The 14,402-nt window shown below is 39.9% G+C and overlaps 1 protein-coding gene across 2 annotated transcripts in view; it reads right to left on the bottom strand.

The window, feature by feature from the left end:
* Positions 1-296: 296 nt before the first annotated feature.
* LOC146704810 (cGMP-inhibited 3',5'-cyclic phosphodiesterase 3A-like) overlaps positions 297-14,402 on the bottom strand; it is an 85,855-nt gene continuing 71,749 nt past the window's right edge. For both annotated transcript variants that reach the window (XM_085462199.1, XM_085462200.1), the window contains exons 10-14: positions 13,747-13,946; positions 13,137-13,340; positions 11,988-12,149; positions 2,875-3,133; positions 297-2,597 (exon numbers count right to left, since the gene is read on the bottom strand). In XM_085462199.1, the coding sequence (XP_085318325.1) occupies positions 2,293-2,597; positions 2,875-3,133; positions 11,988-12,149; positions 13,137-13,340; positions 13,747-13,946 (1,130 nt within the window). In that variant the 3' untranslated portion in view covers positions 297-2,292. The remainder of the gene's footprint in view (positions 2,598-2,874; positions 3,134-11,987; positions 12,150-13,136; positions 13,341-13,746; positions 13,947-14,402) is intronic.

Below are 14,402 nucleotides of genomic sequence, written 5' to 3'. Positions count from 1 at the left end.
TAATCAGTAGGTCAACCAATTATTGAGCTTGTGCGTGCGCTCCTCCCTGTGTAAGACAAACTGCAGAGGAGAGGCAGAAAAAGCAGAACGGCCCATTGTGGATGCGGCGCTCTATTCAGCACAGCTGGACATATTGTGTGACGCTACGTCAACGCAGGATATGCTAGAATACAATGCGTTGACACAGCCGTGTGTTACAGTGTAATTTCACCTCTCGTGTCATGTGTACAGACTCGTATATCTGCCGTCCACCTTTCCAAAGATCAGTTTAAAGAAATCAGATTATGACAGAGATGCTTGCTGACTGCATCCGTAACAGAAATTTGAACTGCTGATTCTAAATAGAGCACTTATTCAATTCAATGCATTCATTTTTTTAGTTTGTGTGTAAATGTCAGTGATTCAAATTAAGTTGGATATTCATTAGATTTTGTATCTTATTCAAGCTTCTGTATGTACTTGGTTATTTACACTTATGGCTTTATTTCAGTTGAAAAATGTGACTTAACATTTAACTGTCAGAATTGTTGGTGAATGTCTGGCTGCTAAAATAATTCCTGTGAAATTTCACAGTTTTTACAATGTTACTCATAAATACTTCCCACCATCACAAAGAAACGGGAGACAGTCGGGACACAAATCACATGGAAAGAAGCTGATGTGACGAAAGGTGAAATTGATAAAACATTACACGCTGCAGTGCTGTTATCTTGACCCGGGTGAAATCATAAAAACGGTTCCCAGCATTTATCTGCTGAACATTGGTTTCATTAAATAAAGCGCAAACTCCAAACAGCTGCAATTGTTACATAAACAGAGAGAATTGCTTTGGCTCCAATGCTGCTGCACCGCCAGTGTGAGAAGACTGACGTGAGAGAAAGTCATGTGATGTTAAAAAAACAGACAGATTATGATCATCTAAATTTGAAATGACAGGGGAAACATTCCCTTCGTGTATTATCATGCAAACTGATGTAATCAATATTCTTTGCGAAACTTCATCCACCAGCTGATGCACTCTGCCTGCACTGAACTTGAAGAGAAGAATTAACTCCCTGAGGTGCCAGGATGGGATTCAGAGAGAGTCACCATGAAAAAATCAAAGTCAGCAGCTGTGACATAAACTAAGCCTTATTTTATGAACAGAGTTAAAGTTTAGATTTCTGGTGTGTTTTTCACGTAATGTCCTGTTATGTGATGTTCACGTTGAATTTCAACAGCTGGGGAGGGTTTCCTGAGGGTTCAAGGTCAGCATCGTTTACAGATTTTAAGCAACACTAATTATAGATTGCACGACACACTGAGTCCAGCTGCATGAGTATTAAAATGATGATGACAAGAAGAAAAAAGGACTTCCTGTCAAAAGGCGATTTTTAAACAATACTTGAGGGGACACAAATGAATTTGAATTAAATGTCACCTTTTTTGAGATGGCGTTAAGTTTTCTTAAGTGGTAAAAGGATCTGTTTTCTGGTTCTGTTTGAATGCATGATTGCTGCCGGTGCAGGTCCTTTGAATACAATATCTGGGACAGTAATGTATTACAAATAACAAGAAACCTTCTGAATTCATCTATGTCATCTGCAGAGGAATTGTGCACATGAGCGCATTCATTTAAACATGCAGGCACGCACAAATGGGCACATATGCATAGCGTGACGAGCCTCGGGTCTCTGTGTGAAACTAAAATGGCAACAAATGGAAAACATAAAATGTGTAAATAGTTGATATTGTATGCTAATTCCCAAGGGTGAGTCATTTATTTTGGCAAACACCAATGTTCCTCATTTTTTTGACCCCCTTTATAATCCATGTATAGAAAACAAAAACAAAAGAAATAACACACAGCCAGTGGGAGAGCTCAAAAATGCTAAAATTGAAACACAAGTTCATATATATATTTATATATATATGCACTCAGGAAGTAATTATATATAAACTGGCAGCAAATTTCTGGAGTCCTGCGTTACCACAAAGGGCTGAAGCTTGTGCCACCAGGCTTCTTCTTCTTTTGACAGTAGCAAAAGAGTTTTTATCCCAAAGTATAGGAATAGTCCCGTATTGCAATATGGAAAGCTTTATATGTTTGGTGAAATCAAATATTCAGATAACATGTGTAAAGCACATATTTTGCCACCCTGTTTTTTTTCTTTATAGGCACACATTTCCCAAACATCTACAGTGTTGTGTCTAAGTGATGTGCTGGCAAAAACAGGAGTCAGTTAATAGAAAACCAAGTAACACTTCTTCATGTCCTTGTCCTGAATGATGCCATATTTCCCCTGTGTTGTTTCATTGTGGGTCCCCCTCCTCTAGTTGCTCTTGAGGTTTAGAGTCTTCCCTCAGAGCTACAGGCCATTCTGGTTCCTCCTCTGGATCCTCTCCTTCTATCAGCTCCTCTCTGCTACCTGACTCCTCTTCCTCTTCATGAATAGCCAGAATAGGTTCAGCTACATTGTTTAAATGGACAGGCTCCGCTCCTTGTGCCTGTTTTTGGTTCTCTTCTGCAATCACCTTTTTCCACATCTCGTGGTTCTCCAGCAGGTGCTGCGTGATCTGGCAGAAGACTTTCCTCCTCTTCTTGGGAGTTGCTTTCTCTGGAGAAAACAAACACCTCCGTGAATTAATACGTCCGTCGTTCTCTGTGATCAGACATCTTTGGCAGGGGTAAAAACTTACGAGTGGGAGGAAATGCCTCCCCAAACGTCTCATCTTTTACAGGAATCTAAGTTCTTCTTTTCTTTTTGTTAATCAAAAAATGCTGCCCATGAATGCACAAACAAATTATTCTAAACAAATAAATTTCTCTTTTTAGATAGACATTCAAATATAAATACTGTTATCATTATTGCAGATTTACATTTGAATACTTACGGGACGCTTCCGAGCAGGTGGACGTGTCTTCTTCTGCAGTATCCTCCTCATCCTCCTCCTCATTCTCTCCAACCTCTGGCCCCTCCTCCTCCGGGTTGGGTTCCACCCATCGTCCAGGCATGAGGCTGGCCGAGTCATAGGAGTTACACAGGGGTCCAACGATGTGGGTGATGAAGGATTCCTGGAGTTTGGCAAGCTGTGGGGCTGCTCGATCCATGAAAGGGCTGACAGGAAGGCCAAGGCTTGACTCCTCATCACCCTACACAAAGTACAAGCCATTTAGATATAAAATTATCGCCAGTTAATTTCATATTGTTTTACAGGAAATGAGTAATTGTGGTTAGCATAAGCATAGTTGATTCTGAGATTGGGTTTGACTGAAGGGAAACCAGGTGGAAAAACTGATGGCAGAGGTCAAATTTTCCAGTACACCATAACAGTGACCTGTCACACACAAGAGCAGGATCTCTCCTAAATGGAATCCGGCCATAATTAATATATTTATCCCACTTCAGCTTCTGATATGCAAGACAAAATTTGAAAACCGCTGCCATAGATTTTTTGTTTTGCAATAAGAGATGTTTTTAGTCATCTGTTAATTCAATTCAATTCAATTTTATTTATATAGCGCCAAATCACAACATAAGTCGCCTCAATGACTGCGAAGGCCGGCTGCTTAAGATTCATATCATTTGTTTTTGTCCAGGTCATATGCCAATCAAAGAAGAGAAAGTACTAATACTGAAACATAGTCGCCCTCTTCTGTATTTTTTTCCTGTACGTAGACTTCTGGATTTCAGGCATGATTGATTTTTTGCTCCCCTTAATTCCTCCTTCATTTAATCCCTCTGACATATTGAGAAAGTAATGGAAGTGCTCCTTCTGAGAGCTGCTATTGTGTAAGGAGCTGTCATAACTCCATGACAGGACTATTGTATCTTTTCAGTCACATATTGTACATTTTAATTTTACATTGTATCTACATATAAGAGAAGAACAGTGGAGACAGCTGGGGTATCTTATAGCTTTGTTTAAAAAACAACAACTAATGATTCATATATGCTGTAGGCCTTATGTATGCTTGGCTTCGTTGTCATTGTAATAATATCATATGTAATCATGGCCTATTTTTTTTTTGGTCCTGCAGTACCAAACAGAATCTGTTTTTGCCTTTAGTCTAAACCCACCCACAGTGAATTTTTGTTACAGTATTTAGGCTTGGCACACACCTCAGCTAATTGCTTCTGGGTCAAGAAGAATATGCTCAAGCCCTTATCTTGACTACGGTTACTAGGTGACGACACACCCTGGGCATTATGTGCCTCTGAATTTTTTGGGAGGAGAGGCACATAGAGCAAAAGCTCTACAGGATATTTGCGTTCATCACCACGTCTAGCAGCACTGTCCTTTTAGTTGTTTTGTATGCGGTGATGCTAGCACAGCTGCAATTCACGTCAGATCAATTTTTGGTTTCACCTGAAATTTCAACTCCATAAAAGAAAAGAAAGAAAGAGAAAATAACCAGCAAAACAATACATCTCAATACTTTCCAGCTGTCACAGAGCGAGAGGTAGAGGGTTACACCCTGGACATAGTTGCTAAGCTGTTGCACGGCTAACAGAGAGAGAGAGACAACCATTAAGCTCACATCTACAGCCAATTTAGAATCGCTAATTAACCTGACCCCACTAACTGCATGTCTTTGCACTGTGGAAGGAAGCTGGAGTACCTGGAGAGATCCTGAACATGCAAAACTCCACACAGAAAGGCCCAGACGGTAGATTAAAACCCAGGACTTTCTTGCTGTGAGCCAACAGAGTCAACCACCAGGCTCAAACGGGCTCAAACACTCAAGTGTTTTTAAAGCAGGATGTGTGTCAGTGTGTGCCTGTTTGTCTATGTCTATTTGTCAGGTCAGTTTTAAACTCCCCCTCTCTCTGAGAAAAGCTCAAGCTCGACCAGGTTTGGGGCCTATTTACCCGCGACACACTCCCTGCCAGTGGCTGGTGCCCCCACCAGTGAATTGCTGGTTCTCGGTGTCTGGGGCTGGATACTCCGGTGTGTACTGGCTCGCTCCTGGCGGCTGCTTTGCGGGGCGTGTATGAGGTGCCGTAAGGGACATTATTACTGAAACGCTCTCACACACACTACTGAAATTTTAGCTCTCACACACACTACTGAAACGCTCTCACACACACTACTGAAATTTTAGCTCTCACACACACTACTGAAACGCTCTCACACACACTACTGAAATTTTAGCTCTCACACACACTACTGAAACGCTCTCACACACACTACTGAAATTTTAGCTCTCACACACACAACTGAAATGCTCTCACACACACTACTGAAACGCTCTCACACACACTACTGAAATTTTAGCTCTCACACACACAACTGAAATGCTCTCACACACACTACTGAAACGCTCTCACACACACTACTGAAACGCTCTCACACACACAACTGAAATTTTAGCTCTCACACACACAACTGAAACGCTCTCACACACACTACTGAAACGCTCTCACACACACTACTGAAACGCTCTCACACACACTACTGAAACGCTCTCACACACACTACTGAAATTTTAGCTCTCACACACACAACTGAAATGCTCTCACACACACTACTGAAACGCTCTCACACACACTACTGAAACGCTCTCACACACACTACTGAAACGCTCTCACACACACTACTGAAACGCTCTCACACACACTACTGAAATTTTAGCTCTCACACACACAACTGAAATGCTCTCACACACACTACTGAAACACTCTCACACACACTACTGAAACGCTCTCACACACACTACTGAAACGCTCTCACACACACCACTGAAACCAGAGGCATTTCTGCTGAACAGGAAGTTGTTTCCTGACAAGGAAACTGATGGAAAAAGTCAACCACCTGAAATTTTAGCTCTCACACACACAACTGAAATGCTCTCACACACACTACTGAAACGCTCTCACACACACTACTGAAACGCTCTCACACACACTACTGAAACGCTCTCACACACACTACTGAAACGCTCTCACACACACTACTGAAATTTTAGCTCTCACACACACAACTGAAATGCTCTCACACACACTACTGAAACACTCTCACACACACTACTGAAACGCTCTCACACACACTACTGAAACGCTCTCACACACACCACTGAAACCAGAGGCATTTCTGCTGAACAGGAAGTTGTTTCCTGACAAGGAAACTGATGGAAAAAGTGGTATATTTCAAAACACTACAAGGATTTCTACTCAGCAACCTGCTAGTACAGCAGTCCCCAACCTTTTTTGCGCCACGTAAACGATATAAAAATAAAAAAACGATAAATACCATGAAAACCATAAATAGAAATGTGTTCGAATTTTTGTGGAGGAATAAAACCCATTACATAGAAAGATCTCAGCTTGTGAAGGGATACAATAAAGGTGGTATCAAAACTCCAGAATTGGAATTTATGGTTGGCACCCTTCGAATTAAATGGTTAAACTCTTGTCTGTCACAGCCAGACTCTACTTAGCTCCACATCCCATGATTCTTGTTTAATAAAATAGTATACAGGATTAGAATTTATTCGAAATGTGATTTTGCGGCAAATAAAATCCCCATAAAGATATCAAACTTTATAAAACAGACGTTGCATTTTTGGGAAAATGAGATTTACCCACAACTTCTCCCCATAATTCAACCTTATGGAATAATAGGGTAATAACACTTAATCAAAAATCAATTTTCAAGAGTGACTGGTTTGAACAAAAATATTATATTCATAACAGATTTGTTGGATGATAACGGTGTCATTCTAAGTTACACAGACTTTTCAGAAAAATATTGTCTAAACTGTTCTCAAAGAGAATATAACAAATTTTGTGAACTGGTCCCACTGCCTCTGCTTCATTTGATTAAAATTTTTATGATATACAATAATTTCTCATCAGTGCTCCCAAATTTATTGCTAGGGCAATGTCAGCTGTTTGATAAAAATGCAATAAGAAATTTGTTAGTAGTTTCTTCAAAGACAAAATATTTCATAGTTACAACAGAATGGTTACATGGCATGGTTCTAATTTAGTTATTTCATATACACTGGATAAAGCATACTAAAAATTTATGAAATAGCCTATTCTACCTAAAGTTAAAGAAACACACTTTAAACAAAACTAATACTGTGGCAGAATTTCTAAAAAAAGAGATTTGGCTTTGAGGTGGTTCAGTGTTCTTTTTGTACTGATGAAAATGAAACCCTAGAACATCTTTTTTTTCCCTATGCCCTATCAGACAATGTATTTGGTGCAACTTAAAAAATTGGATTTCCCTAAATATTAATGATGTGCCACTGTTTGAATTACATCATAATTTTTTTTATATGGATCATCTAGCATTGGATGTCTCAGACATTATTAACATCATCATACTTTTGAGTAAATATCATATCCATTGTGCTAAATGGAGGAACGCTAAGCCTTCTCTCCCTGGTTTTATTGATGATTTTAAGATATTTTTCTTTGCTAAAAAAGACAAAAAGCACATATGCCAAAAAAATAACCAGGATAATGCACGTCTCCCGCTATTCTAAATTTTGACTTATGCTGAGGCTAATATATTGTTAAGTAATGCAGCTGTCTCACTAAGGTCCAGAATCGATTTGTTCCACGATTCGATTCAATTCAATTCGATTTGATTATGGGGAATTTTGACAGTCAGAAATATTATAATTCAGATCAGTACATTTACATATTTTTGTATTTAAAAAAAGGAAGCTGACACACGCAAGACTTTATCAAAGGTGTGAGCATCACAGCAGATGCCTTTGTGTCAAAGTAGCTGAAGATAAAACACATAAAAACATGAAGGTGGTTTTCCTGGCCTGGGATTTTATAAAAAATATTCTGCAGTACATCAAAAACGAAAGAAAACCATTAATCAACATATGAACGTTACCTCTGACGTTACAGCGGTTTTATTAGAGACACGGCTAACGTTTTGCATTTTGCATAATTTAAAAAAGTTTAAATTTATTCAGTATTGAACGGCAGAAATTAGGTTTTCTTTTCGGAAGTATGTAAAATGAAAAAAAAAAAAAAAACAGCGGCCGACTGCGCTGTAAACAACAGTAGACTTGTGCATAACAAGCAAGCGAATAATACAGAAAACAGATTTTTAGACGGGAAACTGTTCTTGAAGTACAGAGAGAGAGAAAGAGAGAGAGAGGGCTGTGCATGACGTGCGATTTTATCGTGGTGGAAGCAAAACAGTGAGGGAATTCATGACGATGTTTATGTGAAGCGCAGTTTGGATCTTCTTTTGCTGCTGGTTCAGTCAATATTGTTTGGAGAGAGATCAAACTAACAGCTTTAGAATTGGCGCAAAAACGGCGTGAAAACAAAGCGCGGACCTGCCGACAGATCAGAGTCAGCGAGCTGTCGGCTTTCAGCCCCGACCGTGTCCGTGCTGTCGGGTGAGAAAGGCGACATCTCACTGATTCTGATCCGCGGGTCCGCGCTGTGTGTTTACGTCTTTGTGCAGAAGCCGTACCTGCTCTCATTTACTGTCTTAGCTGTTTGGTGGTTGTTGAAATTTTGTGAGGTTTCACCAGAGATTCTGGCATTTCGGGTAAAATAAATTTATATTAAAAAATCGATTCAGGATTTTAATGAATCGATTTCACGTTATCCAAGCCAGAATCGATTTTAATCAATAAATCGATTATAAAAACCCACCCCTAACTAACAGGTTGCTGAGTAGACATCTGTGTAGTGGTTTGTTTGAAATCTAACACTTTTTCCTTCAGTTTCCTTGTCAAGAATTAACTTCCTGTTTAACTGAAATGCCTTCCTGTTCAACTGAAATGCCTTCCTGTTCAACTGAAATGACTTGGTTTTTCAGTAGTGTGTGTGAGAGCTAAAATTTCAGTAGTGTGTGTGTGAGAGCGTTTCAGTTGTGTGTGTGAGAGCGTTTCAGTTGTGTGTGTGAGAGCGTTTCAGTTGTGTGTGTGAGAGCGTTTCAGTAGTGTGTGTGAGAGCTAAAATTTCAGTAGTGTGTGAGAGCGTTTCAGTAGTGTGTGTGAGAGCTAAAATTTCAGTAGTGTGTGAGAGCGTTTCAGTAGTGTGTGTGAGAGCGTTTCAGTTGTGTGTGTGAGAGCGTTTCAGTTGTGTGTGTGAGAGCGTTTCAGTAGTGTGTGTGAGAGCTAAAATTTCAGTAGTGTGTGTGAGAGCTAAAATTTCAGTAGTGTGTGTGAGAGCGTTTCAGTAGTGTGTGTGAGAGCGTTTCAGTAGTGTGTGTGAGAGCTAAAATTTCAGTAGTGTGTGTGAGAGCGTTTCAGTAGTGTGTGTGAGCTTCAGTAGTGTGTGTGAGAGCGTTTCAGTAGTGTGTGTGAGAGCTAAAATTTCAGTAGTGTGTGTGTGAGAGCATTTCAGTAGTGTGTGTGAGAGCGTTTCAGTAGTGTGTGTGAGAGCGTTTCAGTAGTGTGTGTGAGAGCGTTTCAGTAGTGTGTGTGAGAGCGTTTCAGTAGTGTGTGTGAGAGCTAAAATTTCAGTAGTGTGTGTGAGAGCGTTTCAGTAATAATGTCCCTTACGGCACCTCATAGGCGTGGGCCCTGCTCTTCTACTCTATTTTTCTCTCCCTTCTGCTCCTTCTGTTAACTTTTTCCCCAACTTCATTTTCTTTTACTTTTTCTTTTCTTATAGGCCTCCAGTCTTGTCTGTTATGGCTCTTTATCAGTCTACTCAATCCGCTGGTGAAGTATTACAAGTTGTCACAAGTATTCAGGGAGTTGGCAGAGGCCACAGGTAAATACTCTTGGTTTCCTGTCAGCTTCTCCTACCTTTATATGTATCTTTTAGTGTGTGCTTTCTAACCCCCCTGTAGGTGTAAATGTGAGAGTAAATGGTTGTCTGTCTCTATGTAACAGTCTTGCAATAGACTGGGGACCTGTCCAGGATGTACCCTGCCTCTCCCCCTATGATGGCTGGGACAGGCTCCAGGCCCCTGGGACAGCCGAGTTAGATAAGCAAAAGAAATGGATGGATGGATGCTTGCCAAAACTAACAACAAAAGCTGACTTCTTGGAGAGCATCTGGCAATATAATAGATTGGTGTGTATGCCCCAGGTAAGACTGAAGTTCATAAAGGAGATGGACCAAAGGCCCTAGATGTGAAACAAAGAACAGCAAAGAACGACTTCTACACAATGTACAGATATAAATCTACAGTATTATAAATACTGTGCCACTGCATGGGGAACGCCTCAACTTTTACAAACTAAACAGAGCACAAAAGTGTCATCAAAGGGAAGTTGGGATAAATGAAAATAACAGGCGCCTACATGAGGAGGCAGTTAATGAAATTTTCTTCCAGCCATGAGTTTGTATTAATTTAGACAGCATCTGCTCACTGTCATTATATAACGCTTCTGTTTAGGCTACTGTAATGACAGGGAAAACCGGATCTCAGAGCTCCTCCTCCCCTCGTTGTATCCTCTTTTATGTGAGTCCAACTGTTAATAAATTCCATCAAATTGAAGATCTGTCTGAGATCCAGTCGTTTTATAAAACTCATTCTTTCTGCTCTGTGGGAACAGAGGCTTTCTAGTCTATAGTGTACAGTATGACACTTGGGGTTGGTTACCAAGGCAACTAGGAATCCTTGCTATAGCTGTTATTCATTCATATCCGGGAAGACGTCACACACAACATACATGCTGTGCTTTTCTTAGGGCCAATTTTTACAAATATTACATGTATTTATTTATTTTCTGTCTAACAGGGTTATGTTTTCTTTCATGGTTCTTTGATACAGTGCTATCCTGGAAATAGATTGCTATTTAATTGTAAATCAGAAGGAATCTTTTTGAAGAAAGAGTATGTTACTGTATGCTAATCCAGCCGGCTTTCCTGGCTGTTTGACTGCTGGTTTATTTTTTGCATAATTTCCACTTTCTCATGTTGTCAGACTCATTGCTGACATCACTGCTGTAGTCCAATCATCTTTCTGCCTGCCTTCTGTGAGCCAGTGAGCCTCCATCCTCCATTACCTTGGCCTCCAATAACACTGTGAGCAATCTTGAAGTCGTTGTATGTTCTTCAATATCTCTAAAATTAGAAACATCCTTTCTCAGAGTGAAGCTGAAAAACTAGTTCATGCATCTATTACTTGTAGACTGTAATTCGTTCTTATCAGGCTGTCCTAAAAACTCCCTTCACTTGATCCAAAATGCTGCAGTAAGAATACTGACAGGGACTAGAAAGAGAGAGCATATTTCTCCCATATTATTATCAATGGCTCCAGAATCAAATTTAAAATCTTTCCCATCACATCGTCCCTCTACCTTTGCTGTTGCAGAATTCAAGCCATTCATTTCAACTCAAGATTAGTTAGAGTTCAGTTCTCGCTTAAAATATCTCCTCTGTTTCTGTTTCTCTGTTTCTCCTCTGTTTGTAGGACTTTAAAAACCTGCATTTCCAGATCCGGGAACCGTTTCTATCCAACAGCCAAAAATGAACTCAGTTTTCCCCTCCCAGTATCTTTCCAATAGCTCTAAGTCACTAGTTGCACAGAAATAGCACTTTTTTATTTTATTTTTATCTTTTAAGTACATTGCTTTATAGATTGGATTTCTATAGTATTGCATTTTTTATTACTTTTTTATTTTGTTTTGTTTTTACAGCTTTATTGGGCATGTGTAAAATGCAACTTTCTCTTGTTAAAGACAACAAATCTTATTGTATGTGTTGCATGTCATGACATTAGAGGTAGTCTAATTCTACTACCTCTAAGTATATCCTGTAAATTACATAGAAATAAAAGCTAAATTGTTGCTAGCATTGCTTCAGCAATGTTATTTCAGTCTATGAAATCATAATCAGTTATTTACACATTATTGTTATTATACAAATAATACATATTAATGCATAAACCACCCGAATATTACTAAAAAGGTCATGGCTAAAAAGTTACACTGACACTGGTATGATTAGTGTTATGCGACAGTACTATACTGTACTGTGTGGTGTCATGTTGGTGTGCAGGTGCACCCTGACCTTTAGCTTAGCTGAGTTCTTAGGTCCCATAAAAGATTGTTCACACACCTGTTCATAGAACTCATTGACAATGCCCTCTGTCCATTGCAGATGTAGCTCCTTGCACTTCAGAGGCCCATTTATATCAGCGAGTTTGATGCACATCTGGCAGACTAGCAACCTGTCATTCTCGTTAGACCAGTCGATACCTGTAGATGGATCATCACCTACCTGAGGGATTGACAGACAGCCATGACAGCATTAGCATATTCAAACATGTTATGTAACCACAGCTATAATCTTCTGCTGAAATGTTTTCTGTTAAGCTATAGTTTACAGCATCAGTTCATTGGACTGAGGACGAAACAAACATATATAAGACTTAGGATTATGTAGTTAAGCTAATACTGACATAACCCAATTCTTGTTGTCAAAGCTACTTACTATATAAACAATGCTTCAATAAGGTGCTTTAGCCTATACAGAGCTTGAACATATTTCTAAGAAAAGCAGGACTCAATCATATATAAAGTTGATCTCAGCACTTTTTGAATGAATCGATTATTTCTAGTTAAGCTTAATGAGCTTCGGATCTAAAGAGGCTCAGGAAACAGGAAAGCTTGACGGCTACTTCACCCAAAGCTAATTCGCGTCCAGGAAGAGCAGAGCAGGGACTCTGAGAGACCTTATTGTTACTTCTGCTGCCAAACCAGCAACCTCAATGTTAGCTGACAGGCCTTGGCCATCGAGCAGCAACGCTGTAGTAGAACTCACAATGAGAGGAATGCGGACCCTCAAATCGAAAGCCAACACTGTGTCTGCACTCCAGTGAGTTCTTGAAGGCTATGGGGTACTTTGTGTTGTTGACTTACATTGAGAGCACTGCAATGTATTGCACAAACAGATCTGCTCCTTGAAGACCACTTGACAGCTTCCTTTTCCTGAAGCGTTGTCCCAGTTTTTAAAAGAACTGATCTGTTAGGAAAGCATGTCTACAGAATATGTTTGACCCCAACTTTTCCAAGCAATTTATTACTTGGCTATTTAATTTTAACAATAACCAAAAAAAAAATCAATTGTAAGCTTTTCATGTTATATTTGAAAACAGATATGCTCAACTCAATGTTTACACTGGCTTAAAAGGATAAACTACCTCTGAAGAGTTCTTTAATTTGTCAAATGAATGTGAAACATTGAACAGGGATGTTTTTAGAATACCTTGGCATTGAACTCAGCTAGGAAGTCAAAATGCTTCTTCAGATCAGTGGCCAGTATGGCCTCAATGACCAGGAAACGGAAGCGTTTGAACTCCACATGGTCCAGATTGACCAGGAAGTTGTACTCTGGCTGTGACAGGAAGAGGTTCCAGGCTGCGGCAGCGTGGTGGTTTTCCAAAACTGAGCGGTCGTTGTAGAGCACCGCCTGTCAAACAAAACAAACCATAATTGTTAGACACTACTGACAGGGAAATTAAAGCCTACATTATTGCTCTCTGATAGGCAAGCTACTCTTTCAGTATCATTATGTCATCATTGCTCAAAATTGGGTAATTTACTTAATACAATAATTTCTATGATTTCTTTTTATTGATAACACAATGTAGAACTAGACCAAACAGTAACATTTCTACCTGGTAACCTGTAAACAGGTATTCTAACTGTTGATTTGTTTGTTTTTTGAAGCAGGCTGACAGTGAAATAGACAAATAATCTATCAAATCATAATTCAGGTGAAAAAGAAAAACAAGGGTGTGACAGTAAATCAAGTAAACAAACTTTTATTTAATCACATACTGTTGACCATGCTGTAGGCTGAATAGCATGAGCACCTGTGGGGCGCTGGTGGCCACGAGGAAAGCGTTTGTCCGCCCTGGGTGATCATAATCGTGCATGGCGGCAGCCACGTAAAGAGCCATGAGCTCCAGAGCAGGTATGAGGCCTGACAGGCAGCCATAACCATCTTCTGACACAGTGTAGGTCTTTGAAACCAGGAAGCCCATGTGACTGTGTGTTATTCCACTGTCGGAGTCTAGCCACGGGGGAGAAGACAAAGTGAGGAGGCTGAAGAGAAAGGTGTCAGAATTTACACAAGACACACACAACTGTACAGTACCTTCATCTGCACACACCTAAACACGCGCACGCACGTGCTCTGGAGCACAACACACAGAAGCACACACACATACTTTAACGTTCAAATCCACTTATATGTGGATCAAAGGGATGGCCCAAGTAAGGCATACAAATGAGGTTATGGAAATATGGGTAAGAGGGAACTCTAATCTGCCTGCAATTTCATGCTGTTCTAGACTTCAAATAGTGTTTGGTATGCAAGTGCCAAAAGCCTGAGTAAGATAAGACCAACTTTGAGTGGGATAAGAACACACACTCCTGCAGGTTTGATACTTTGACATTAATGAGATGGCTGCAGGGGATGTGAAAAAATTCAGGATAAAAAAAAAATGACCTACATATAGAAAATCTT

The sequence above is a fragment of the Copadichromis virginalis genome, linkage group LG7, assembly GCF_057382275.1.
Source record: "Copadichromis virginalis isolate Kocher_CV1m ecotype Utaka linkage group LG7, C_Virginalis_male_GT1.1, whole genome shotgun sequence".
In the NCBI taxonomy this organism is placed as follows: domain Eukaryota; kingdom Metazoa; phylum Chordata; class Actinopteri; order Cichliformes; family Cichlidae; genus Copadichromis; species Copadichromis virginalis.
This window is presented reverse-complemented; position numbering and strand designations above follow the sequence as displayed.